This window comes from Anomalospiza imberbis, chromosome 5 (assembly GCF_031753505.1).
Source record: "Anomalospiza imberbis isolate Cuckoo-Finch-1a 21T00152 chromosome 5, ASM3175350v1, whole genome shotgun sequence".
Taxonomy (NCBI): Eukaryota; Metazoa; Chordata; class Aves; order Passeriformes; family Viduidae; genus Anomalospiza; species Anomalospiza imberbis.
This window is the reverse complement of record NC_089685.1, coordinates 24,032,481-24,057,008: the sequence shown is the minus strand read 5'-3', so window position 1 is coordinate 24,057,008 and position 24,528 is coordinate 24,032,481. Positions and strand designations below refer to the sequence as shown.

At 41.8% G+C, this 24,528-nt stretch overlaps 1 protein-coding gene across 3 annotated transcripts in view; it reads left to right on the top strand.

Moving 5' to 3' along the window:
• ST7 (suppression of tumorigenicity 7) overlaps positions 1 to 24,528 on the top strand; it is a 132,459-nt gene that overhangs the window by 17,556 nt on the left and 90,375 nt on the right. The window contains exon 1 of one of the 3 annotated variants that reach the window (XM_068189910.1): positions 1,935 to 2,026. The exons of 1 other annotated variant lie outside the window; for it this stretch is intronic. In XM_068189910.1, coding sequence (XP_068046011.1) covers positions 1,950 to 2,026 — 77 coding nt within the window. In that variant the 5' untranslated portion in view covers positions 1,935 to 1,949. Of the gene's footprint in view, positions 1 to 1,934; positions 2,027 to 20,127; positions 20,495 to 24,528 lie in introns of those variants that run through there. One more of the 3 variants, XM_068189908.1, reaches the window with a different exon arrangement.

Sequence of the window (24,528 nt, the reverse complement as noted above, 5' to 3'; positions counted from 1 at the left end):
AAAGCAAAGTCTGAGGAATTGAATGTCTTCCTTGTTCAAACTCCTAGGCAAAGGCTGCAAAGCTTGATGAGTAGCTAGGTGGTTATTTGAACTAAGAATAAGAGATTTCCAGGCAAAAAACCTAAATTTGGTCATTATTTTTGTATCTGTAAGAATGTGTTTACTTCCATGGACTCAACTATCTATACTGGTTGCTTAAATTGCTTCAGAATCATTTGTCAAGATCTTTGAAATTAGGACAAAGCATGTGGCACACAGGAAGGTCATTGGCCTGAGGTTAGTGGATTCCCCATTCCTCTAAGTGTTCAAGGCCATGTTGGATACGCTTTTAAACAACATGGTTTAGTGGAAAGGGTCCCTGCCCATGGCAAGATGGTGGACTCCTTGAAAAAGCAAGGTACCCAAGTGTTTTACAGTTTGGGAAATGACAAATAATTGTGGATGTTTAAAGTTTAATGTTGTAAAGTCATACACAGGAACGTTTTACCCATAACAATATCTTGACTGTGTTTTGTTTTATGACTAATTTGTATGATGTAGACATTTGACGAATTTTTCCATTACTCATTTTCTCTAAAGCTATAAAAGAAGTATTCTAAACTTGCTACTTCTTTTATGGACTCAGAAGAGTTCATAATCTTGGAAGAGATTTCAAACAGTAGGTGTGTTTGAAAAATCCTACTTCTCTATCTCAAATTAGTACATAGGGCTTTATTTTAGGTTAACAGGTTTTTACTGGGTATTTGTCTTCTTTCTTCTTTCTGTGCTTAATCTTAAAGTTTTAAATCTTCAGAATTAAACAGAAGCAGAAACCTAAGGAATTTCTGTAACTTTTTTGTTATTTGCAAATAAGTGAGGATCTCAGGAGCTTTTAGGTGTATTTGTAACCATGTGTGATACATCCCCCTATGAAGTTTTCAACTCCATCTGCTATAGGAAAACCATTGATAGTTGTAACTGGTGTTTTGGGTCACAACATTTCTGTCTCAGCACAGATGTGATACTTCGTGGGCCGCGAGGGCCAGAGATTTTCTGGCACAGCAAGCCAGCAGTTGTTTTCTGCCAGGGAGTCCCCATTACTTTAGAACGTCTCCATGTACATTTAGGTGGAAACCAGCCATGCTTATGAGCCAAGTTGGATTTCTGCTCTATGAACTGTATGAACAGTAAGACAAATAGGAGATCCCATACAGATTAGGTCTTTCATCCAAACAGACAAAAATGACAAGAAGCAAGAGGTCTGCTGGGATTTTGGAGTTTTGGGTAAACCCAAGGCTCTAGGATGGGATGAGGTCCAACTTGTAGGGTGTCTTGGATTTATGTTATTTTTCTTGGTAAAACATTTGTGACTAGAAATGTTCTGTTTAGCCAGTTCCCTTGGATAGATTGCTCCATGTCAGTACAAGTAGGTCAGTGGCACTCCTTCTCTGGGAGATATCTGCATTAAATACACAGGGCTGCAGGAAACTCATTTTTTAACTCTGGGCCTGAAACCATTGGACTCCAGCAGGAATATGAGATGAGAGCTTGTTCATCAGTGATTGCAAATAGGTTTTCTGAATGAATCTAATTGCAAAAGTGACTGTGGAGGTAGAATTGGTTTTCTTCTTTAATGTCTATTTAATACTGCCATGGAATGTAGGTATCCTTGGGAGCTCTGTGGCCATGGAGATGAATGTCCTTCTCTCAGCAGGTGCTCAAAAAGGCTGTGTCTGTGGATGTGTAAGGTCTACCCAAAGGCTTGGACTGTCTTTATTGCAAATACTGTCACATGTGCTGTAATTTTTAATCCTGTACTTTCCACTCAGCAAATTGCAGTATTAGCAGGACAACGAAAGCTGTAGCTTTTGAACATCAGACTGTCCTGGTTCTGGCCAGGAACAGGATTAATTTTTTGCAGTAGCTGGGATGGTCCATGGCCAGGCCCAAATGTTATTCAGCTCCACCTCATGAGACTGCCAGGGGCAGGAGAAAGGAATCTCTGTTGCTCTTTAGGAGAGAAGGGGTTACTTTCTGTCCAGAAAAGGTAAGGAGATGTAAATTGTTTCTTAGTCTTATATCTTTTGTTACTAATATTGTTGCTGTTCCTGTTGTTTATTAATCTCATTCCTATTTCCAGTAATTTTTTTTTTAATCTGAAACCATGATCTTTGCCTTTAGTTCTTCCAATTGAAGGTGTGGGGAGCTGAGAGGCAGCTTGGTTTTAGCTGGACTACTAAGATGGAGAATACCATTTCTAAGCCATGATGTAGACGTGCTCCATGATTCTGCCCATGTTGCCTCTGTTAAGCAAATTTTAGAAAACAGTGTGCTTATAAATGCCTTTAACCTCTTAATGGAGTTGAGAGAAAATGCTTAATAGAGGTCAGACCATTTTATATTTTGACTGCCACTTAGTTTTTAAATTCCATAGGGCATTATCTTGTTACATTTTTGTCTTAATGGTCTGACCTGCTCACAGTGATGTCAACAGCAATGTGAATTAAAAATACGTGTTCATGTTTGGTCATGAGTTCTTGGTTTCTGCCTAAGTTGTGTGTATTTTGGAATAATTTTGTAGGAAAAATAGCAACATTTCACATACAGCCTATTTCTACTTGGTTTAGTAGAAAGAACCTAAAAATAAAAAGTCATGACAGTAAGCAAAGTCAAAGTAATAATTCAACTAAAGGAAAGAAGTGCAGCAATTAAATGAAACTTTATTTGTAGTAATTTGCAACTTATATTTTTCCCCAGCTGTACACAGTAAGGTATATTTAGTCAATACAGTATCTCATTTTCTACAAAATCCCTAAGTGTAATGAAGATTTTCATCGGCTTTTATATTATATGGCAGAAGAACTTTTACACTGAATTGTAATGCAGTAGTCAGGGAACCAAGGAATATTTCCCGTTGACAACTGATATTGCCTGCCCAGATTTTTGGTCTAGGACCATCGACTTGGCATTTATAAAAACTTAATTTGCAAAACCTTACAATTTTAACCTGACACTTCAGAGCTGACATATATTCTCTCTTCCCACTGACACAAATTACACCTTTATTTATCAGTGCTATGTGGAAAAAGAAGGAGAACAAACTAGTTTGGTAGAACCACCAGTCATTTAACCTCATTTTCTGTGCATGTTTGGTGTGCTTTTAAGAACAGGAAATTATGGTGTAGGAGACCTTATCACTCCTCATCTGAGATAAAAAAAACTTTTTTCCAATAACAGGCCAGTTGCCATGAATGAGAATTTGTTTCAGGAAGACAATTTAGTTTTAGACCTATATTACCTCCTAATAAATATTAAACTTTACTTGTTTGAAGACCTAGGTCTTTCATGCTCCTAACATGGACAACATCATTTAAGCATTCATTTCAGTAGTTGATCAACTGTGGCACACTGAAATAAGGTGTACCTTCCAGACAGATCTCCAACTGATGACTAATGCTAATGCAAAGAATCAGTCTTAGTATATAAGTTCTTATTACAGCAGTTTTTTAGTATTGTTGAGATTTGAATGAAGACCTGTGGACACTTGCTAATAGACGCCCATTGGTTTTTATTCTGTTGGTGTTGTGAATAATATTTCCTGTGAAGGGGTTGAAATATCATGGAAATGATGACTAACAACATTTATTTTAAAATATATTACACTGCTTTCTTAGCTGTGGATTTAAAAATAGATTGTCTACTGAAGAAAAAAATGTTGAGCATGCTCCAATTTCACAACAAAAAGAGTGGGTGAGGTTAGATACTTTGTACTTGTGCTGAAAAGGAAAAGTGCAGAGATACTGGGTACAGGCATTTCATGGAGTCCAAAGAAGTCCAGGTGCACATCTTACATAAGGGAAAAGCTTAAAAGACTTTTTCAGTATTTCTGAAAGTCAGTGCAACTCTCAGTATAATCAGAAAATGAGAGTCAACAGATGGAGTGTCAAGAACTCCATCACCAGATTAATTTTCATTTAATGGTTTTTTTTTTAATGTTGCTCACTTAAGTCTTATTTATTTTGTGTAATGAGGTTTTGATACAGAGAATTGAGTTTGTCTAAGGGTAAAAGGCCATAATTTTGTATGTTCTGTGTCAAATGTAACACGGGAAGAAACTCTTGTGAGTGTTGCAGGAGATGCTTTAGTACTTAAAGCTTCCAACCTTTGGACATCATCTTCAGCCTCTGGTTTTAATTCCAGACTTTCATGGTTTGGTGATTTAAACAGGCATGAACACAAGACCTCTTTGTTCTCTGCAGCATTCTCTTGAATATCAGCAATAAAAGACTTTGGTAAAAAATTATGTGCATGTGGGTCAGTGTTGGACTGTTTAATGTCTCCAAAATCAAGATGTTCTCAATTTCCTTCTATATCATCATGCATCAAAATCCTATTTTCAGAAGTGATGTGACTTTCAAGAAAAGCCAATGGTATTAAAATAAAGAAGTTCCTAAATAACTTTTGAAAAATGTACTTGGGTTTCTAAGCATTTCAATGACAGAGCTGAACCAATATTCAAATAAATACATGCAGGTAAGACATTAAATGGTTTTTGAAATGGTCATAGAGGGGAAATTAACAATCATGAAAGGATAACCGAAAGAAAAATATATGTACTCCATGCAGAGCACATGGTATAACTGGTTTTGATACCATTGGATACTGCTCCTTTCCAGGCTGTAATTTCTGTCTGTCTGCAATACATTTTCTTCTCAATAAAAATCCAGTGGCAGTAGGTGGAGTGAAACAAAGATATGTCTAAAGGTCCTTCTGAAATGAAAAGATCTTCAAGCGGTGCTTTGGATTTTCTGAATACCCAAACAAAGCAGTATGAAACAAGGCAGGAAAACAGCAGATACCTTTGGGAAGTGAGTTCGCTCAGCTGGTTTGCAGGTGCTGGTGGCTGCATCCTGGGACGTGGAGGCATGCTTCACGTCCATGATCTCTACCTTGCCTGACTCCTGGTGAGCTGAATTGGCCACAGCAGTGACTTGTAGGGGAAGAATTTGATCAAAGGCTGACCTGTGGTGATTTGAGCTAAAAAATGGTAGATTGAATGCAGCTGGTCCTGAAATAGGGTTGAGTCTCTGGTCTGTCTTAGCCCAGGCTAATGCCCTACCAGGGGCTCTGAGGGGTCCTCCTCATGCCTCCTGGTTTGCAAGCCTGTGTGGGCTTCCTTGGCAAAGTGTTGCTGAAGTTCATGCACTTTCATGAAATAAGTTGATGCAGTTGAAAATGCTGCCAGCAGAAAAATTCTTCCTTGCTCTTCTAGGGAGACAGTGAATAGGAGGCTACTGAGAGATATTTATTAGAATTAGTCTTATAAACCTGTCACAGTGTAATTTATGCTTTCCTCTCTGTGCAGGCTACAGCTTTCCTGCTGTAAAGATTGTGAGAAGACAGAGAGTGGTCCCAGTCTGAAAAAAAACAAGGGTGTCTGTGAAATCTTGTAATCATATGAATGCTGAGAAAGATGACTTGAAAAATACATAGGAAAAAAAACAACAGTGACTATCACACATAAGAAGAATAGCCTAGTTCTTAATACGATAAAAGCTTTGCCACATGTTAGGGAAACGTGGGAAAAAAAAAGGAAGAACCCTGAAAAAATATTTGAAAATGTTTGTTTATTTTTTTTAAAGCAGTGACATTTGCAGTGTTGTCTGCATGGCCATCACTGTATTCCCTTCCCACAGACAGATCTGTGAGATTGTAGACGTAAAGAAAGCACTTCAAATTCTTCAGTGTTTCTGTTTCTTTTTTCGTCTTTTTCTTTCCTCTTTATTTATTATCTCTTTTTTAAATTTTGTTTTGGTCATATAAATCCATAAATTTCAGATACTTGTTTGTATCTGATGCTTGGGGGTTTCTGTCCTTTTTCAGGTTTAATAAGTTTAGTCTCCATTCTTCATTTGAGTTTATGTCACTGTGCTGGCCATGTGAGTGAGAGGTATAAAATCTGCTGTGTTGTAGTGCAGCTAAAGGAGCATCGCTCTTCACCATTTTTTAGCTGCTTCTCAGAGTTTGTTCGTGGTTGAGGTTGAATGTGTTCTTCCATCTGCTGGAATCCCAGGGACGTTACAATGCAATATTGTTCCTGACACAGAGCAATGAATGTGATTTTCACTGTGGGAAAATTCCTCCAACAGCCGTGCTGGCTCAGAGGAGGTTTGTTGTTGATGCTCTCCTCGGTCACAGGATGTGGCTCAGGCAGCTGTGTCTGCACACAGAGGGGTGGCTGATGCTCCCTGCCATATTACTCTGTTAACCTTCTGCCATTTCTTGACATTCTTCTGTGCTCACACCTCAGTCTACCCTGACTCTATCTCTTCCCTGCAGTGCACTTTGATTGCCAGGTCTCTGGCTTTTCAGTAGAGTCTGTTCCCTGAAGCTCTCCACTGCAGTCTCATGAAGATTTTAGATAAAATGGTGTTGCAAATTCAAGTACATCCCCGTAGCAGGGAAAACCTTTGCTGACCTGGGAAATGAACCCAGTCTGCTGTGTGGATTGCTGCCACACAGCAATAAGGCAGTGTTTAATTTGGGCTCTTCAGTATTTGCTGGAAAGGGCTTTGTATTGCACTGCTGTAATGGCACTAGACAGTCTCTTGCATAGTACTTTCTTTAGCCTGTTATTTCTCAGGCAAGACCTTTGCTGTCTATTGGGTCTTATGAAGACCCCCTGGGTTTTGATAAGAACAATGTATAGATACTTGGTTTAGCTCCTTGTGAAAGCAAAATCAGGGATTTGAAAAGACTGGGATAGCCAAGTCCATAAAAGAACGGTGAAGATAGGCTCCAAGGCATGCAAGGAGGCTCATAATGTGAGGATTTTTTGCGGTAGAAAAAGTGATAGTGACTGACGAGGATCTCTGGATCCCAGCTGGGTGGAGGCTTGTCTCCCCATTCCTCAAGTGGTCACTATTTCCTTGTTCCTTCACTATTTCTCTTAGAAGGAGACTCTGTCTGGATTAGAAGTGAGAAATAGGAGCACAGAGAGGAAGAGGCTTGTGTAAGGTTTCGGTCACGGCTGTGTAAAAGGTAACTGCATGCCACAAGGGAGAGCTAACCTTTACTACTGCAGAAATACATCTGAATACTGTGTAGAGAGCACAGATTTGAAATTTGACAACCCAGCTCCGTCTGGCAGGGTCTGAAGCTTTTAAATAGAAACTATGCTGGAACTCCTGGGAAGCTGTTCCCTAGGGGAAGGGTCTGGAGGTGGGGGATGCATTGGGAGCCTAACTGCACTCTTCTGTCAGCACTTCCTAATCAGTTATGCAAGTTATAGAAAGGCAGCTTGAGAGTTGTGGGATGGAAGTGGAAAGATAAATGGTTTCTCTTTGAGTGTAGGAGGAAGTAGTGAGACTTCAAGAGGGCAGAAGGCTTCTTAATGTCCTGCTGGCATCTTGAAGACAGTAAACTGTATGCAACAAATAAACAAACAAAAGAACAAAACTGAATGTGTGAAAGATGTCTATTGAGCTCTCTGTCAGCAGTGGGAATTCAGAGCTTACACCAAATCCATTTTTGTTTACATTTAAGCAGCACCTTTAAATCAAGATAATTTTTTTTCAAGCTTCATTCAGAAATTACTTCAACCATCATTGAAATGAAACAGGATGGTTTGTATTTCCCACAAGAACTGTACTCTCTTTGAAAAAACAGCTTATGCATACACTGTGTTGGTATCTAGAGGCTATTGTATCCAAAGGCTGGATTCTGCCTGTTTGGAGAACAGTATGTTAGTTCCAACATGATGGTCTGGTATGTAGGAGTACAGAGGTGACCCAAGGCTGTATTTGCTCATGACCACAACATTTGCTGCAGTAGGAGCATCCCAGGTAGTGGGAACTCTCTGATCCTGCAGATGGGTAAAGGTGGCTGAGGGTCAGTAGTGACTTGAGCAGGTTACTCTGTGGGGGCAGCCTGTCTTGCTGTGTACTCTTCCCCATCTTCTGCTGGGCCAAGTCCATTCCAAGACCTGATTGCCCACTCCCTGACACAATCTCTTTCATTGGGCTTGATGACATGGAAATATTTAGTCATGCCATGACCGTGTGGGTTTTTTCCCTTAGACTGCAGTTGAAATGGTTACTTCTATACTATTAGGTCTGCAAAAGTGTCATGTTACTATTGCAATTTATATATTTTTAAAAGATGCTAAAAGGGGGAAAGCAAAGACACTTCTTATGGCTTACAGCTATTATTAAATATTAATAAGCTATTGTATTAAAATCTATTTATTTTGCACTCTTAAAACTAGTTCAGTCTAAACATTATTTCAGTCTTAATTTGGCAAAAGTTGAGAATTGTTGGTTAAAGTTTTCACTATAGAATGTTCCTCACAGAGATGTATACTTTTGCTTCAGCAACTCCGCATTAGGAGAAGGCACAATGTTGTGCTTTTAGATTAAGGCTTCCTGCTCCTTTATTTTATATATATATATATATATATATATATAATATATAGAGTACATATTATTTTTTTTTTATTGTTATTGTTGTTATTGTATAAACATGCTGACTTTATTATATGTTCTTTTGCCTCAAATGCAGTGATGGACAGAATACTTTTCTGATATGAATAGTCTTGGGCAATTATAAAAGCCTAAAAATACTCAGCTCTTAAGGCTGAGTTTCAGTTTGAGATTAATTCCAAAGAAGTGCAGAAAATGTGCATAATTTATTTCAGTACGGGATCCAAGGGATCTCTGGTTGAGAGAGAAGGATATTTTGATGGGGAAGTCTAAAGGAATGGTGAATTCTGGGCCAAGAATGGCTGCAGTCTTTGAGATGGACTTGGATACACAGATTGGATTCCCAGTGGGGCCCAGTGGTAGAACAAGAGGCAGCAGGCAGATGCTCAAACACAAGAAATTTTGTCCAAACATGAGAAAGCATTTCTTTGCTCTGAGGGTGTTCAGACCCCAAAGCAGGTTGCCCAGAGAGGCTGCGCAGTCTCCATCCTTGGAGACATTTGAAACCCGGGTGGATGTAACCATGCATAACACACCCCAGCTGGTCCTGGTGGGACAGGGACTTGGACACCCTTGCAATCGGTGCTCCTAGAGGGTGATTTTGGAGAGGCTCAACAAAGGATATGGAGCAAGGCAGATGAGAGGGGAGATTTTTCTGTGGGCTGCGTGTTGGGGAAAGGCTGAGTGCTCTCCAGCGGGAGGGATGGATGCTGATGCCTCAGAGCTCTGGATTAGGAAGCATGGGAAGCATGAAGGGCAGGTCTGGGTAGAGGGCTGGGATTTGAGCTTGTCTGTGGCCAGGCATAGGTACATAGTTTGTGGTAACTGGGAGTGGGGCTGTGGCTGAGCCTCATCCCCAATGGGCACAGCTGTGAGAAGCAGGTGAGCAGCATTGACAGCAGTGAGCCATGGAGCGCCCAGGTGCACTGAGCAACCACCAAAGGGAACAGAGGGGACACAGGTGCAATGCATGAACATCAGGGGTATAAATGTTGGGCTAAAGGACAAGAAGGGTGGATCCTTGCAGCTTTCTGAAGTGATAGGTTGTTGCTCTGTATGGGCAGACACCTGAAGCCTTCTGATGTGGTTTGGTGTTACACTGTTTGGGTTGAAGCTTTCTGAAATTGTATGGCAATACTCTATGTATTGTGGCTGTCTCTACTATGGCATGCACTGCAACAGCCAGGTAGGTAGAACAAGTGGCCACCTTGCTATACCCATTTCATCCAACTTGGATTTTAGCTTGGATAAAGTTCTATGAATGTGACTGTATTGCTTTGTTTGAACCATCCTCAGAGGATCACTTCACCATGGTTTTATGCAAGGCAGCTGTCTACATTATCAGTCACCTGGCCCTGTAGATTTTTCCTTGATCTGGTTTTGCTTTGTGTTTAGTGCTGAAAGCATAGTAGTCTTTTCTATAAAGTAGTGAAGCGCTCTTGTTTAAATTTTAATAGCAATCAAAGCCAAGTAAAACTAAAAAGATCTTAAGGAAAAGAGTGTTTTAACTGCAGCTTGCTAGCCAAAAATTACCCCTTTAGAAAGCTCCTGCCCTGGAGACATCTGGCTCTGTAACCGTAGACGTAATTCTGGTGCTCTTTGCAGCAGAGCTGAACTGTGACTAGCTATTGCAGTAAGACATTCCAGTTCCTTTCTGGCTTCCACAGTCAACATGGAGCGTTGTATCTGCCCACTGCCTGAGCCAGGGTGGGCCCTTGCCAGAAGATATGTGAGGGGCGTTTCAGCAAGGTGGTTTTTAAAATACTTAATGTTATATCACAGGAAAATAAGTTTTGAAGTAATGGTTATCTAACTAACTGTGTTTAAATTGGTGTTAGTTCAAGATAGTAAATGACAATGAAAAGTCCGCAAAGGATTATTTTCCTGGTGAAATACAAGTTCATGTACGTGTTGCTTTCAGTTCCATCTGTAGTGCAGGGGTAAAGTAGAACCAAGTGAACTTTTTTTTTTCATAGATTATATTGTATAAAAATAATTGCTCTGATAAGAAGCAGTTATTTCATACAAAAAAAAAAAAACAAACCAGTGTTCCAGAGGAATCTTAATTCTCTCTTCACAGACATGAGGAGGATAATTGGAATAAGATACGTGGTAAACACATGATTAAAACACAGTGGTAGAAAAGACTACTGAGGTCTTTTTCCTGGGACCTGACTCTGCGTGCCAGGGGAGTCTGTATGTGTCTGGCTGGGCACTTGATAATACACAGCCTTTTCTTATTCAAATAACTAACCCTTTGCTTTTCCCTATTATGTGTTGTATCCATTTCAGTCAAACGCATCATTAGCAACAAAAGTAATGAAGCCTGTAAGTCTTGTTTGTACCATTTTATAGAGATGAGAATGTGCCATACTGGAGTGCGTTCATCCAGTGTACAGCTTCCAGTGATGTTTGGTGTGAGGAAAAAGCACAATAATCTGTATTTTATTTTGGAATACATTTTATTGAGAATTTTTGTTAAAAAAAGATTTTCACAAGATGTGAGTTTCATGCTGTTTGACTGAAGTTTAAGGGACCCACAAGCCTCACCCTTGGGGTGCCCACAGGGGCAGCCTTAACCCACTGAATACAGGAGGCAAGTCAGTCCTTGTACTTGAGGTTGTGCTTTGGCCAGTCACCAAACCATCTTCTGTGACGCATAAGTGGTATCAAACAGTACTTGCTATAGCATAAACAGAGCCAGAAGCTCAAGTGGATAAATAACACTGACAACAAGCAGCACTAAGCAGAGCTGGTGGCCATCTAAAGGCTAATGGGTTTCAGGAAGCATCAAGGACTGATGTTTGGAGGCAATCTCAGCCCTGCAGGCTGAGCAGAGCCACATGCTCCTGCTTTGCTGCAAGGTGAAGCTCTTCAGCCTGGTTTGGTAACTGATTAGGTGGTATTAAGTAAACAAACCAGGTATGTAGGAAGGGTCACAAACATTTCTACTTGAAGAAAGGAATGTGTGTACATGTTTAAATTTCTTAGGAGGTAGCATGTCTCAGATGGCAGGGAAGACTTACTCCGGTGAAGTGATGCCTGCTGATTTTATCAACTTCTTGTATCTGCAGACTGTGCTCAGCATGACCTTCCCGCCTGGGCTGATGAAGTTGATAAACTCTGTGTGCCACCTGGTACTGGACACAAGCCCTTGAATCTTCCATGGCATTGAAGGAAGAGAAGTGTCACAGTGCATTGAAGTATCAGGAGATCACTGGTGTAATGGGCATCTCTGCAGCTGCAGGGGGCAAAAGGGTGTCTCTGAGCTGAACAGTTGCTCTTTAGATGACCTGATCATTCTGGGAACTGTTTGGGGGGAGCACCCATAGAGGAGGCCACAGTTTAAAGCAGGTTTGGAGTGCAGGGATCTGAATCTCCTTCCTTGGATTATGGGGTCCCTGACAATAGCATAGCATCTTCTTTTTCAGTGGTTCCCCTAAAACTCCTAGATGCACAGGAGGCACTTCTGGTTAGATGTCTGCACCTGAGCTGCTCAAACCTTATTCTGTGTGTGCTCTCTCTGTAGTCAGTTGACAACCGCTGAACTAAGGAAAAAACTAATTTAGAAAATCAGTGCTCTCTTATGGTGCTGACCAGGACTTTCTTGGGATGAATGTTGTGGAGACTGGGAGCTGTAACCTCCATGTCTCCTCTCTCCTGTTATGCTGTGAAATACAGTAGTTCTGAAGGTTCCACCACTCCAGGGGAGAGGCCCTAAAGGGTGATACCAGCATCCTGGCAGTGTGGTCTGCTCAGAGGGAGGCCCACTATTAGTATCAGAATTTTGAGAAACTTGAACATTGTAATGTCTGATCATGTAGTTGTCATTAAATTCCCGGTGCCTCTTACCATCTTGCCTGTCTTGAGTCATGATTCTCTGTGGATTCACTGACCATCTCCAGGCAGAAGGAATAAGCTGTGTTTACTGGTGCTGCATTGTGCTTTGGAGCACCGTGCTGTGATAGGAACCCTGTGAACCAGTTAGTGCTGCGAGCTTCTGGTAAAGGTCTGCGCTGTGTCCTAAGATGAGTTTCCACATTGAGTTAGACTTGGGAGTGTGTACATTTTTCCTTTGTGCCTGGTGCCAAGTGAGGAGGCTGCTGGTACAGCTCATTGTAATGACGAGGGTAGATGCCACCACCCTTTTCAATCCTATTTTCCTCTAATTGTCTACATAAGGTTTCTGTTACCATGACTAAAAGCCTAACATTTTGTCTAGTGCTTTGTTCAGGAGAGCTTTTCCAGGGTGTCTGTCAAATTTAAGAGCCTCCTTCTCCTAAAAGCCAGTGATGAAATGCTGAAGTGCATTAGTGGGGCTTCCTCTTCACCATACATTTGTTCCTCAGGCTAGCACTAATCCACATAAGTCTTTTTTATAACTTGCAGAATGTTGCTTTTCCAGGAAGGGTTTTATTCTTCTGGTGTTGAGTGTTCAGCAAATGAGGGTGCTGTGCCCAGGCTTTGTGGCTGGAGCCTGCAGTTAGAGCCTGATGGATGGATGTTAGTGCTACTGCAACCTAACACCAATCCCAGTGCAGGATCAGGAGGGCCTCTTGCTTTGGTTGTTTCTCTGACTCACAGAAGGAATTCTTTTTTGAGAAAAGCTATGATAACCAAGCTATCCAAGCATTTACTAGTTGTGTGGTTAATATTTTTTATTCTGAGAAAAGAATTTTAGATCTCCAGTCTGGGGCTGGTGCTGAATGGAAGTAGAGTGGAAGCCCTGGGGTGAGGAGCTGGGACACCACTGAAATGCTGCAACTTGGGAAAACTGAAATCCTGAAATGTGCAGTGTAACTACTTAAACAGCTTCCAGTGGACTTGGTTTCCCCACTGACTCTACAATTGTTATATTTATGACTGCAGTATCAATTCATTCATGGTTATGCACAGGCGTATCCATATAGGAAAATAGAAATAAAACTCACAATTGAATTTTTTTCTTGTGGCTATATTACGGATTCCTTTATATCTGCTAGGGAGTATGCTTAACACAGCACTCACCCATCCAGCAGGGACATAATTACCTAGTTTTGTGATTATTCCCTTGTAGGCTTAGAAGTCCTTCATTTTTCCTGTATTTATGATGAAATCATGGCTATTTGTAATGTCAGATTGAATGTTCCTACTGTGTTTACTCAGGCTGAGAAGTAATCTAAATTTGATATTTGTCTCTCAAGAATCAAACTTTCTACTAATCATGAGGATTTGTCATTAGATCAGACATTATTAATGCAGATTTTAATGCAGTGTTGGCAATGCTTGCTACTCCTCTAAGTCTGTCTCATTTTTATACATATAAATTGGATATTTGTGTTTATGTGGGGCACACATGTTCCCTCTGATTCCAGTTTGCAAGTGGTTTATTATGTGTTGGCCTTAATCCTAATTTTTGATCCCTCAGTCACATAAAAATCATGACAGTTTGTTTATAATAATTTTATCTACCTCTGTTCACTCTGACATTAGAAACTTTTGTGTCTATCTCATGTGCAGCATAGACTGTGGCATAGATACTTGGAAATGACCTGAAATTAGGATTAAAACAAAAGAAAAAAACAAACAAAACCCCCACATAATAAACAAAAAACCAACAATAACAAAACAAAAAAAATCACCCAAACTATTTCAAATATTTCCCTCAGTGTGGAAAAGAAACACCTTTGTTTTCTTCTAATATTTTATTCTTTTAGAAAGCTATCTAAATGGCTGGTGATTTAAATTAATTTAACAAATAACACTGAAGATTTACTTCTGTTGTTCCTAAGATCTCTTTGGATCATACTGAAAGGTAGTGTGTTCTGCTGGAACATTTTTCAGATACAGTAGTGGCCCCGTTTCATCACACAGTTGCATGCATTTGGAACAAAAAACTGCTCTCAGGATTTAACAAGGCATTACACATGCTCTGATGAGCTATGGGGTTTGATGTTATTGAAAAAATAACATTTCATTTGGGTTTGATATGTCACTTGCACACTGGGAGTAGACTGTCATGCTGTGTTGGTAACTGTCTTAGATATTTGTGGGTAAACAGTTCTTTGTTTAAAAGGAAACCGACTAAACTGAAAACCAAACCAACCAAACTGAAACAAAAAAGAGGTGGATCACCATCCTAATCTTTTGACAATATTTTACAAAAGGGGAGCTGTATTCTGCCACTTACAAAATAATTTTTGCCTTTTTTACAAGTCTCACACTGAATGATACAAGGAAGCTTGTTGAAATTTGACGATTCATTCCATATCCTCTGCTGCAGGGAATGGGAGCACCATTCTCTTGTGTTACTGCCTGATACTAGGTGCCAGAAATGCAAAGAAATCTAGCTAGACACCTGCCCATGAGCCACAATCTCAGTTGTACTCTAGAATTAGCTGCTTAAGCTGGGCTGATAGGTTTGCTTTTTTTCTTTCTTGCATGCATATATGAATATTCTTATATTCTTTACATACAGTTTTCTGTGTGTAATACTCTACTATTTTGTAACTACTGGAACTTTAGTCCATTAGATGTGCCTCAAATGGCTGGGTGGCCTGGGAGACACAAAACACAAATAACTTCCTCTTTTAATGGCTGAGCATCGGCTGGGAGCTGCCTCTTCCTGCCCCTGGTGACTGGCTTGCAGTAATCATCTGCAGAGCTGTGGTGAAGCGAAGATCTTCACTAAAAAAGATGTTGAAAGGCATTACAGTAATGTAATAATTGATTGTTATGGTTCACATATGGCTCTCTTTTGAAAATCTGTCATTTGAACTTCATCTCTCAGGTAAGAACCAGTGCAGACATAAAAATATCTTTTGGTGGCAAAAAGTACTTCTTCAGTCTGTCTTGTTATTTGTGTGTGTATGCATGTATATGTTTACTCAAAAAGCTTCATTTTTCTAGGCATTAATTGCCTAAAAATTGTGAAGAAAAATAGTTTTTACATGAAATGGAGTTGTATAAATGCAATATGGACTGCACAGAAATATTTTTAAATCAGCACAAGAACAAATAATGATAAAAAACAGGAAAATATCCCTGCAGTCTGTGAATCAGTCTGGTATAAAATCCTTTGTCTGTGTTGAACTGGACAAAGATCTTAACTTCTTTTCTGCCATCAGTCTCCCTCCTTTCTGTGCCAATGTAACAAGGGAACGGTATGTTGCAAAGAGAGAACTCGGGTGGAAAACATCAAACAAAATGTGATAAGACCAGGCTATGAGGAGAGCACTGAGGACTTCTGACAGCTCAGATGTTCAAAGATATTTTCCCGTTTGGCTAGCCAGTCTCTCTGTCTCCCTATCTCGGCTGTGTACTGTGGTCCTCTGTCAGCCTTCCTTACTCTCTGAGCTGTTCCTGGTTGTCCAGCACAGCTCCATGTGGAAGCTTGCTGGCGTTGGCACAAATGTAGCACTTGAGGCATTTCATTCCCGTGGAACATAGCTTTGTTGGCTCTCAAGGCTCTGTAGTGCAGCCTGGCAGACCCCCCTGGACCTATGCCCTGCTGCCATAAGTTGCCATTTCTGGGACACAGGCTTTATTTAGTGATGGAGGTATTGGAAGCACCTCTGCACTGGGGACTCGATGGTACAGTATCAGTTCAGGATATTTGTTGTGGTTGCTTGAAGGGTTGTTTGTACCTTAAATACAGGCCCCTGAGAGATGAGAAGCTGAAGTTGTTGCACCACGCTGGATTACATTGATGTAATCATGATGTCAACTTTTTCTCCAAAGATGCTTGTTAAAGATAATTAGAGTCAGCAAAGTTGAGCAAAGCATAAAGCCAAAGAGCTGCAGTTCTGGAACATGTGCTGCTGTTTGATTTCATTTTTTTCTGGAGCATAAAAAACCACCTTGCAGTATTTTGTGGGTACCACGTTAATCAGTAATCGGTATGGCAGCTGTTGCCAGAACTGACAATACCTACAGAAGCTGGAGACTGTCACAGAGTGGGTTGCTGGGAATCTCACTGCAAATTTATTTTGTTTGTCATAATATTAGTTAATATTACGACGAACAAAATAAATTCCTTTTGGAGGCTGCTGAATGGCGTGGACTTATTGCAGAGTAACTCAGAGGTTTCCAATAGCACATTAAAGTGATGAAATTTTTCAGTGTCTTAAAAGAAGTCAGTTTTCAGGCATTAAAAAAAAACTTACAGAACAGGGGACTTGGTAAGGAAAGGCAAGTTTAACTAATGTAATAAAGATTCTTACCTACCTTTGAGGCTTATTGAGAGTATCCTGTACATCCCCTCTAGAGACTTGAACGTGCAGGACGTGTTCCTTTGCCCTGGGGAGGACACAGGTGAGAGTTCACTTGTCAAAGTGAGCTGCTCAGGGCAGTAGGACAGGAAAACCTCACAGGTGGGATGGACTTATTTCCTGCTTCCAGAGTTTCTCCTGTGAAAAAGGAGGTTAAATGCAAAATGAAATGTTTTTCTAGTGACAAGAGAGAACAATGATTTATGCTTTAAAGGATCAGCATAAGGCACGTGTACAAAGCTGCCTCTGTTGGTAGTTCAGATTTCCTGCTTGCACTGTTTTTATAGAAAGAAATTACTCTAAAGCAGAAATTTACATCTGTGTAAAAAATTTAATGTTTCATTATCCAGCTTCATTATTAAAACTCAAACTGTGCTTTAGGGCTTAGACACATGTGTCCTTACGAAACAAAGTAAAATATGAGTAGTATTTTTCTGCAGTGAAAAAGTAAGGAATAAAGAATATCTGCTGCAAGAGTGGCAGTAATTGAGAAGTACATCTCTTTCTCTGGAAAATGTGAATGTACAGGAGACAGCTTTGCATAGCATATATTGTTACTGATTTAAATATTTCATGCTAGTTTGTGGTGGAATGTATGGAAGTACATTGTAAATTAATCTCATACTTGAACAATGTCTTGTGCACATTGTAAGCAAATCACAGCAGTGCTGGCTGCAGATTTCCTTTAACTTTTTATGTCCACTAATTACATTATCTTCGCTGCTGCATAAGAAAGAAAAAAAATATCTTGACCCTCCTTTGCAGTATAAACCAATAGCAATATTTAGCATTGGAAACAAATCTGTAATTCTGCTGGCAAACTGAAAGGTTATGGTCTTAAAAGAGCAGTAGGTCAGAAACAGATTTTAACACTTTCTCAAAGTCATTTGACAAAATGTTTTAGGTAAATGTGAAAGAATTTCAGAGAAAGTCCTTCAGTAGCCTGTAGTAGGTCACCTTTCCCACCAGGAACGTACTGACCTGCCAAGGCTACAACTAATGAAATAGATTATTATGAAATCTTTCCAGAGATACTGCATGGGTTGTTTAGGCTTTTCAACTGCCTATATGCGTCAGTGTACCAAGAACTTGGCAGAGAGCCTGGGCTCTTTGACACCTTCAAGGATGTCATTGGAAAAGCCCTGAGGTTTTGTCTCTTCCTTGGAAACAATGCTGTGGGGAGGTCAGATCTGCTCATCAGAGCAGAACCTATTCTTCAGCCATTGCATGAGTGCACTTGGAATTTTGTTCCAGAGACCTATGTTCAAAGATGCTTGGAGGCTTACAGATACATAATAGACTCATTTATTTTGTGAACTTGACCCAGTTGCTGGAAAGTCCTGCCAAGACTTACTTTGTTTGATGCACTGAAGCTTCTTATCAGCCTGTTTTGTCTGAAGGAGGTGTTAACTGCTCCAAATAGTCAAAATTACTAATTCAGTTCTAGGAACAGCAAAGCTACAGTCCTTGCAGGAGGATTTGTGCCACTGTCATGGTCAAAACCAATTTGGATGTGTCTTCTTGGTGCTGTCCATCCATGCATGTGATTGCAAATAATCATGACAATTGAACAGCTGTTAATTCAGGTGCTTAAGTACATATTTGAGGACATCTGGTTAATTTAAGGAATCTGTGGGTTGATTTGAGTCACTATGATTATGAGCACTATGTCCTGTCTGCTGACGGAGACTAAAATCTGCCTGTTAGAAAGTGTGTTGTGAGATGTCTCACCACAGGGTATGGCCTCTCTCCTGACTTTCTTCCAGCAATGGAATACAGGTAAATGTTGCCATGAGCTTGGTGGCCCTAACTATTCTTATGGTGTGCACAGAACACAAAGTGACTGTTCAATGTGTGGAATGGAAAGCAAGGAAACAGCTGAAGAGCATTTTGTGCCAGCAGATCTTAACCAGGAGAGTATCTTGGTGTGCCTTGTAGGTGCCCCCCACTGCTGTGGGAAGCACAAGATCAGGCTCTGCACAGCCTCTTGCGCTCTTCCCTGTCTCACAGCACAGTGCCGTTGAGGGTCCGTAAGGATGTTTGTGGGCATACACACTCTGTGAGCTTGGGACCATGTTCCCCGTCCCCAGGACCAGAGGGGTTGGCCTGGCAGTGAAGTGCTGTGGCTCTGAACCCCATGTATTGCTTTCCAGTCTGTCCTTCGGGCTGCAGTGATCCCAGCCAACACCTCCCTGGTTCCCTGATGATTCCAGCATGCTGAGCTCCTCAGGTGGCGGGTGCTGCCAGCCTGAAGCAGTACTTGTTTTTGTGGCCTGCCGCTCATGGTGGCGTTGGGTATTCTGCAAACAGCACAAACCCCCCTGGCATGCAGAGCAGTAGGAGTGTTTGGGAATGGTTAACCCACAAAAACTGAGAAATGGGAGGAGGAACGGTTGCTTGCCTGTAAGCGCTTCCCTTAATTGACCTGCATCTATCTCCTTTCTCCTCATCCACCATCAGTACTTTCCAGTGTCTGATATCTTGGGAACTGCATGCACGTGTTCAGTGAGACTTTGCAGAAGCGTTCTTGGTTTTGCCCCCTCAGGACAGCCATTCTGTGGATGGCCCCCAGTGTCTGGTAGCATCTAGCCATCAGCTCCCTGCTTGGCTGCTCTCACCAGCACAAGACAGGCAATTCCTTTTGTCTGTGAGAGGACCGAAGGAGCAAGCTTAGGGCTTTGTTTCTATGTTTGAACATTTTTCAATTACCAAATGTCAGGAAAAAAATAAGTGTAGTACACTAAAAAATGCATTTGCAGATGCACACTAGATCTAGTTGGTTTTGAAGAATAAAGAAAAATTAAGGGCAGTATTTCTTTGGTTGCTAGGATGCCATTTTATCATTGGAATTCAGTGTGCTTTGGGGTTTTTATTTTTATTTAGATGTGTGACTCATTTATTGTGGTTAGAGCATTGTTACAGTATATTCTGACAATAAATCTATATAAAAGAGACAATTGGCTAACACTTTGATGGGAAAATTAGGTCTAGAGTGTAGACTGGCCCAGGAATTTAGTATTTCTTCGAGGGAAAAATAATAAAGAGAGTTCATGATAGAAATTTGGGGTTATTCTTTACTGAAAATGCTATAAGCGGCATTTACTAGGCTATTTGTCCCTGAAATTTACTCTTTTTGCACAGAGACACTTTGCATCTTGTGCAGCTAAGAAAAGGAGCATGAATTCGAGGCAGATATTTTCCTGCTAGCATTACCGTCCTGCGTGGGAGCTTTAGCATCACAGAGGGAAATAGATCTGGCTCTTTGTCCTGTGCAGTTTGTGACAAAGGAATTCCCATCTGAGTCGCCGTGCTCTGTCCAAGCCCCCTCCGAGCCTCTGGGTGAGCAGCAGTCAGTCTTTGCAGTGTCCTGACGTCATCCCGTGAGTGCCTAAGCTCCGCTATTGTCTTACGGCGAGCCGGGGCTGGGGATTGCAGGATCTGCTGGCTGATGCCTCTTTCTGCCTGCCGCTATCGCACAAGGGACAACGGCCTGCCCTTATCGCTCGGATTTAAAACAGAGCCTCCTGCTTTTTGCTTCCTGTAGGAGGACCTTCACTGCGGTTGCAAGGAAAAGCTGTCTGCGGTATTGAGCAGAGGAGAGGAGGAGAGAGGAGAATCTGGCAGCTTGGATAGCCTGGACTGCATTGTCTGGCTTCATATGACCCCTGCTGTGTAGCAGTCTCATCCCCTCTCTCATACACTCCCTCTGTCTTCCACTCTTTTTTCTTCTTTCCTTTTTAAAATAGCAGCATCTGGGGTGAGCCATGTTTGGCACTGAATCGTCATGTAAGTAAATGCATCCCATTTACATCCTTTTTCTGTTGAGAACAGGGCTTGTTTTATCCTTGCTGTACCCACCACACTTGCATTCTCTTTGCCGTAGGTCGTTGGCTAAAAGCTGTGGTCCTTGCCTGCTTATGAAGGGATGAAAGATGCTGGAGGGGAAGCATCTACCTCCTAACTGTGGGTGCATCCTCGATGCAAGCAGCAAGGCAGCGTAGGGCTGTCAGCGCTGCTGAATTCAGGCCACTGGAAGATTGGGGGGAAAAGGCAGTTTTGCTTGAATGTGGCAGTTGATAAGATCGCATCTGTCTGTGATCGGGAGCTGCAGACACTTTAATGGATGCACTACTCAGATGGTACATTTGGGGACTGAGAATGCTGCAGTATTAGATGGGTGAAAAGTGATTTAACCAGTAGGAAAAGACTCATGTCTATCTCATTTACTTCGTTTTTGTTTCTGGTAGAAAAAAGGCTTCTCTGCAATTCTGCCCCCCCCACCCCACCCCCTTCCGTGACTGCAGAATCTGCAATTAAACTAGGTAGAATTCTAAATATGAGGTGAAAAATGCAAAAGAAAAGGATAATTTTTTTTTCTTCCTTATCTTTGTGCTGGAAAATCTTAACTGAGGCAGTCTGCTGTATAAGAGCAGTGCAGATGCATGTCATTGAAAGCAAGCCAGTTTTGCTTCAGTGGGAACAACAATTACCTACCTGGCAAATCTGGCTGCAGAGGAAGGCTGGAGGTTTATGTATAAATAATGTTGCTGGTGACAGTGTGGCTGTGTGAGGACCAGTCTGATCCAGTGATTATTGGATAACTGAAAAATAGAAAACAGTTGGTTCATGCTGTATTTTGTGCACAAAACAGCACTGGGTGTTGAAAACACGTCTCATTTGGATATGAAGTGATGGCTTTTGTAGAGCATTGTTATATCCAGCATGGTGTAATGTCTCCACACTTCTGGGCTGGGACCTGTTCTGTGGCTCATCTCTTCCTAGGAAGTGATAAGAGCACTGGGATGCCTCATAATTATGCCTTCTTGGCTGTCGAACCCCTTGCTCCCAAAGGGTTAATTGTTCCTGTGGCCAGGCTCTGGCGGCTCCCCCCTCCTCTGCTGCAACACCCAGTCAAGGTCAAGCAGCATAAAAACAAAATTTGCCTTTAGATTTCTTTTGTTTAGGGATGCGTTTTTCATGCACAGTTGTAAACATGTCTGCAGCTCTGGGTCATCAGAGCATGAACAGAGATGCCAAATGTTGTAGCTGCATCTGTTCCACCCTGACAGATCTGTGAGCCCCAGTGTCTGTGGGCTCTACTTCTGCAAAATGCACATGAACAGGCTTTGAAATCTGTGCCCTACCTGCCCTCTAGCAGAAAGTCATAGTATGCACTCAGATTGTTCAGTCTTGTTCATTTTCGTGGTCCTTTTTTGGTTTACAAGGTGCACTGGCTAAAGTCACAGGGGTTGTGCACCAGCAGCCATGGCTGCTTTTTGTTTCCATGGTTCCCACAATTTAGAAATGGGCAATGGGAGCTTCCATATCAGCTACTGCCTGTTTCCCAGAAGGGCCTAGAAACATTTATTGCTTTTAAAAATGGGATTAATCAGAACATGGCTCATGGCCATTGATTCGAGCAGAGGCTATGGTCAGTCTCTGCCTGAACTCTGTGGCCAGATGAAGGCAGTGTGGTGGCCAACTCCCCTGTGCCTCTGCTCAGGCCTGGAGTTCCTGTTCAGGCTGGACAGGCTGTCCCTTTGCCTACTGCTGCCAGGCGGGAGGAGAGCGGGGTCACTGGTGCTGCCCTGCTCACCTGCCCATGCAGGTCAGTGCTTGCGTAAGCAGCCGTGCCCTTGCCACTGCTGGAGGAACAGTGGCTTTGCTTTCAAAGAAAGAAGGTTCTATCAAAATTACTTCAGTCAAAATGTGAAGAGGTTTTTCGTCTTCCCTCTCCTCCCGTCTTCATGTTTCCAGGCTGTCATATTATAACAGTGCTGCTAATTGCTAATGTTTCTGTCTGGCTAGAGCATCAAATAAGACAAAAAAGAGTCAGCATTATTTGGACATTAGAAATATGACAGAAGCCATTGCTGCTGCTGCTGCTGTCTGAGAAGCATGAAATGAGCAGATTACAGTTTTTTTAATCCTGCTGTTTACCCTTAGTATTTGGGATTTTATTTCTCTCTGCTTTGATTAAAAAGCCAAGAAAAATGGTCAGAAGCAAATACTGGTTCAGAACCTTTAGTCTCACTCAGTATCAAAATATTTTAAATGTCAAAACAACTCTCCTTTGGCAATCCTGGTTTGTTTTTTTTTTTTCTTTTTGCTTTCAGCAGCAGTTAGAAGGGCACTAAAAGATAGTCTGTGAGTCTTTGTAGGAGCAGGCATCTGCTTATCACCTCCTGGATGCAGGGAAAGACAAACATCTGGTGACAATAGCCCATAAAGGGGGATAAGGCAGCAGACGATTCACAAACAACTGCTGACACTCCCAGTGCATGATGAGCAAGGATAGAGTGTGCAAAGCAAAAACCCAAGAAGTGTTTGTGCAAGGGCACTGTGGGAGGATAGGGTAGCTGCCATGGAGTCATAGTCAGTATTTTCCATTGATCACATGTTCTTTCTGTAATACCCTATATAAGGAAACATATGTGCCAGAGACACTTCGTCTTCAGATGCACTGCCAGGGAGATGTGGGGGGCTTTGTGCATGGGGGGGTAGCTTTTCATCCCATGCCACCTCTCCTGCTGACCTGAAAGATTTGTCTGCTCACCATAATCATTTAACATTCTGTAGGAGGTAATCTGATTTGATAAAAATTGAGATTTAAGTCTTTTTTTTAAGGTGAAATGGTGTTGTAGGGCTGCACCAAAGCAGAGAAGCGGTGGACCTCTGAACAAGTGATGAGGTGGTCCCCACAAGTAGAATACCCTCATCTCGGGGAGAAGAGCCTAGCAGAAATAACCAGCAAGCATCCCTTGTCTAACTAGGAATACTGGCAGTTGCTGGCCTCCAGGAGAGACAACAGAGGCACAAATTAAACTAAACTGTGAGAGCAGCCACAGTCGGTGGGGCTTACAAGTGCTGGGAGAGGTCAGGGAAATGCAGCTCCATCACATCTGACTGTGTATTGGTGAGGAATGGGACAGGGTGCAGTTTAGAGCCTGTGAAACAACTGAAGAGGTTCAGAGAGCCATTTCATGCATGTCTGAGAATATGCACCCTGTGCGCTTCAGCTACCCAGAGAACCTCAGTAGGAAGCTGCAAGGAAGGGAATGACACACATATGCCCATGGTACTTGCCCCAGTGCTGTTACAAGGACCCAGATATGTGCTGTGAAAGTCCCAGATGATGTTCTCAGTACTGCTGCATTTCTTCATGCTGGGGCCTCATAACCTAGCAGCAGTACTACACTGTGAGGGTTACAGTGGGGTTGTCTGGGAAATGCTCTTCCAGCCTGGGCTGTTTGGGAGACGCTCATGGTGGTCCCTGTCTGGTAGATCAGCAACTGCGCTCTGGAAAGCAGAAGGACTCTGAAACAAAGGAGAGCTGACCAAAGGGCCAGAGAAACACAAAGCCAAATGGAAAGTGGAGCTTTCCTCTGCTGCAAGGTTAATGCTGGAAGGCTGCTCTCTGTGGGGAGGCTGAGGACTGCTGTGGGGAATGGGAAACCTTGCTCACCTAAATGTGCCAGAAAAAGCATCTGTGGTTGTGCTAGGCTCACTCTGTCTTCTGCTCTGTCTGTTCAGGAACTGCTTTTGTTCCTAGGCACTTTTTCCCCCAAATTTTCTTCCAGGCAAATTGCAACAAATGGGAAAGGTTACACCAAGATAAGTGATTTTATGGCATCAGAGAAGTAAGTAGTCTTATAAACGTGTGCAAAACAGCAGCAGCTACCAGTAGAGAAATGGGAGATCTTGGTATCAAACACGGAGATGAAGGTTAATCTGATTGGCATGGACACTGCCATTCTGGGTGATGTGCCTGACTCCTCTGTTGCCAGCACTGGTACTCATCCCAGCTGTTGAAGTACCAA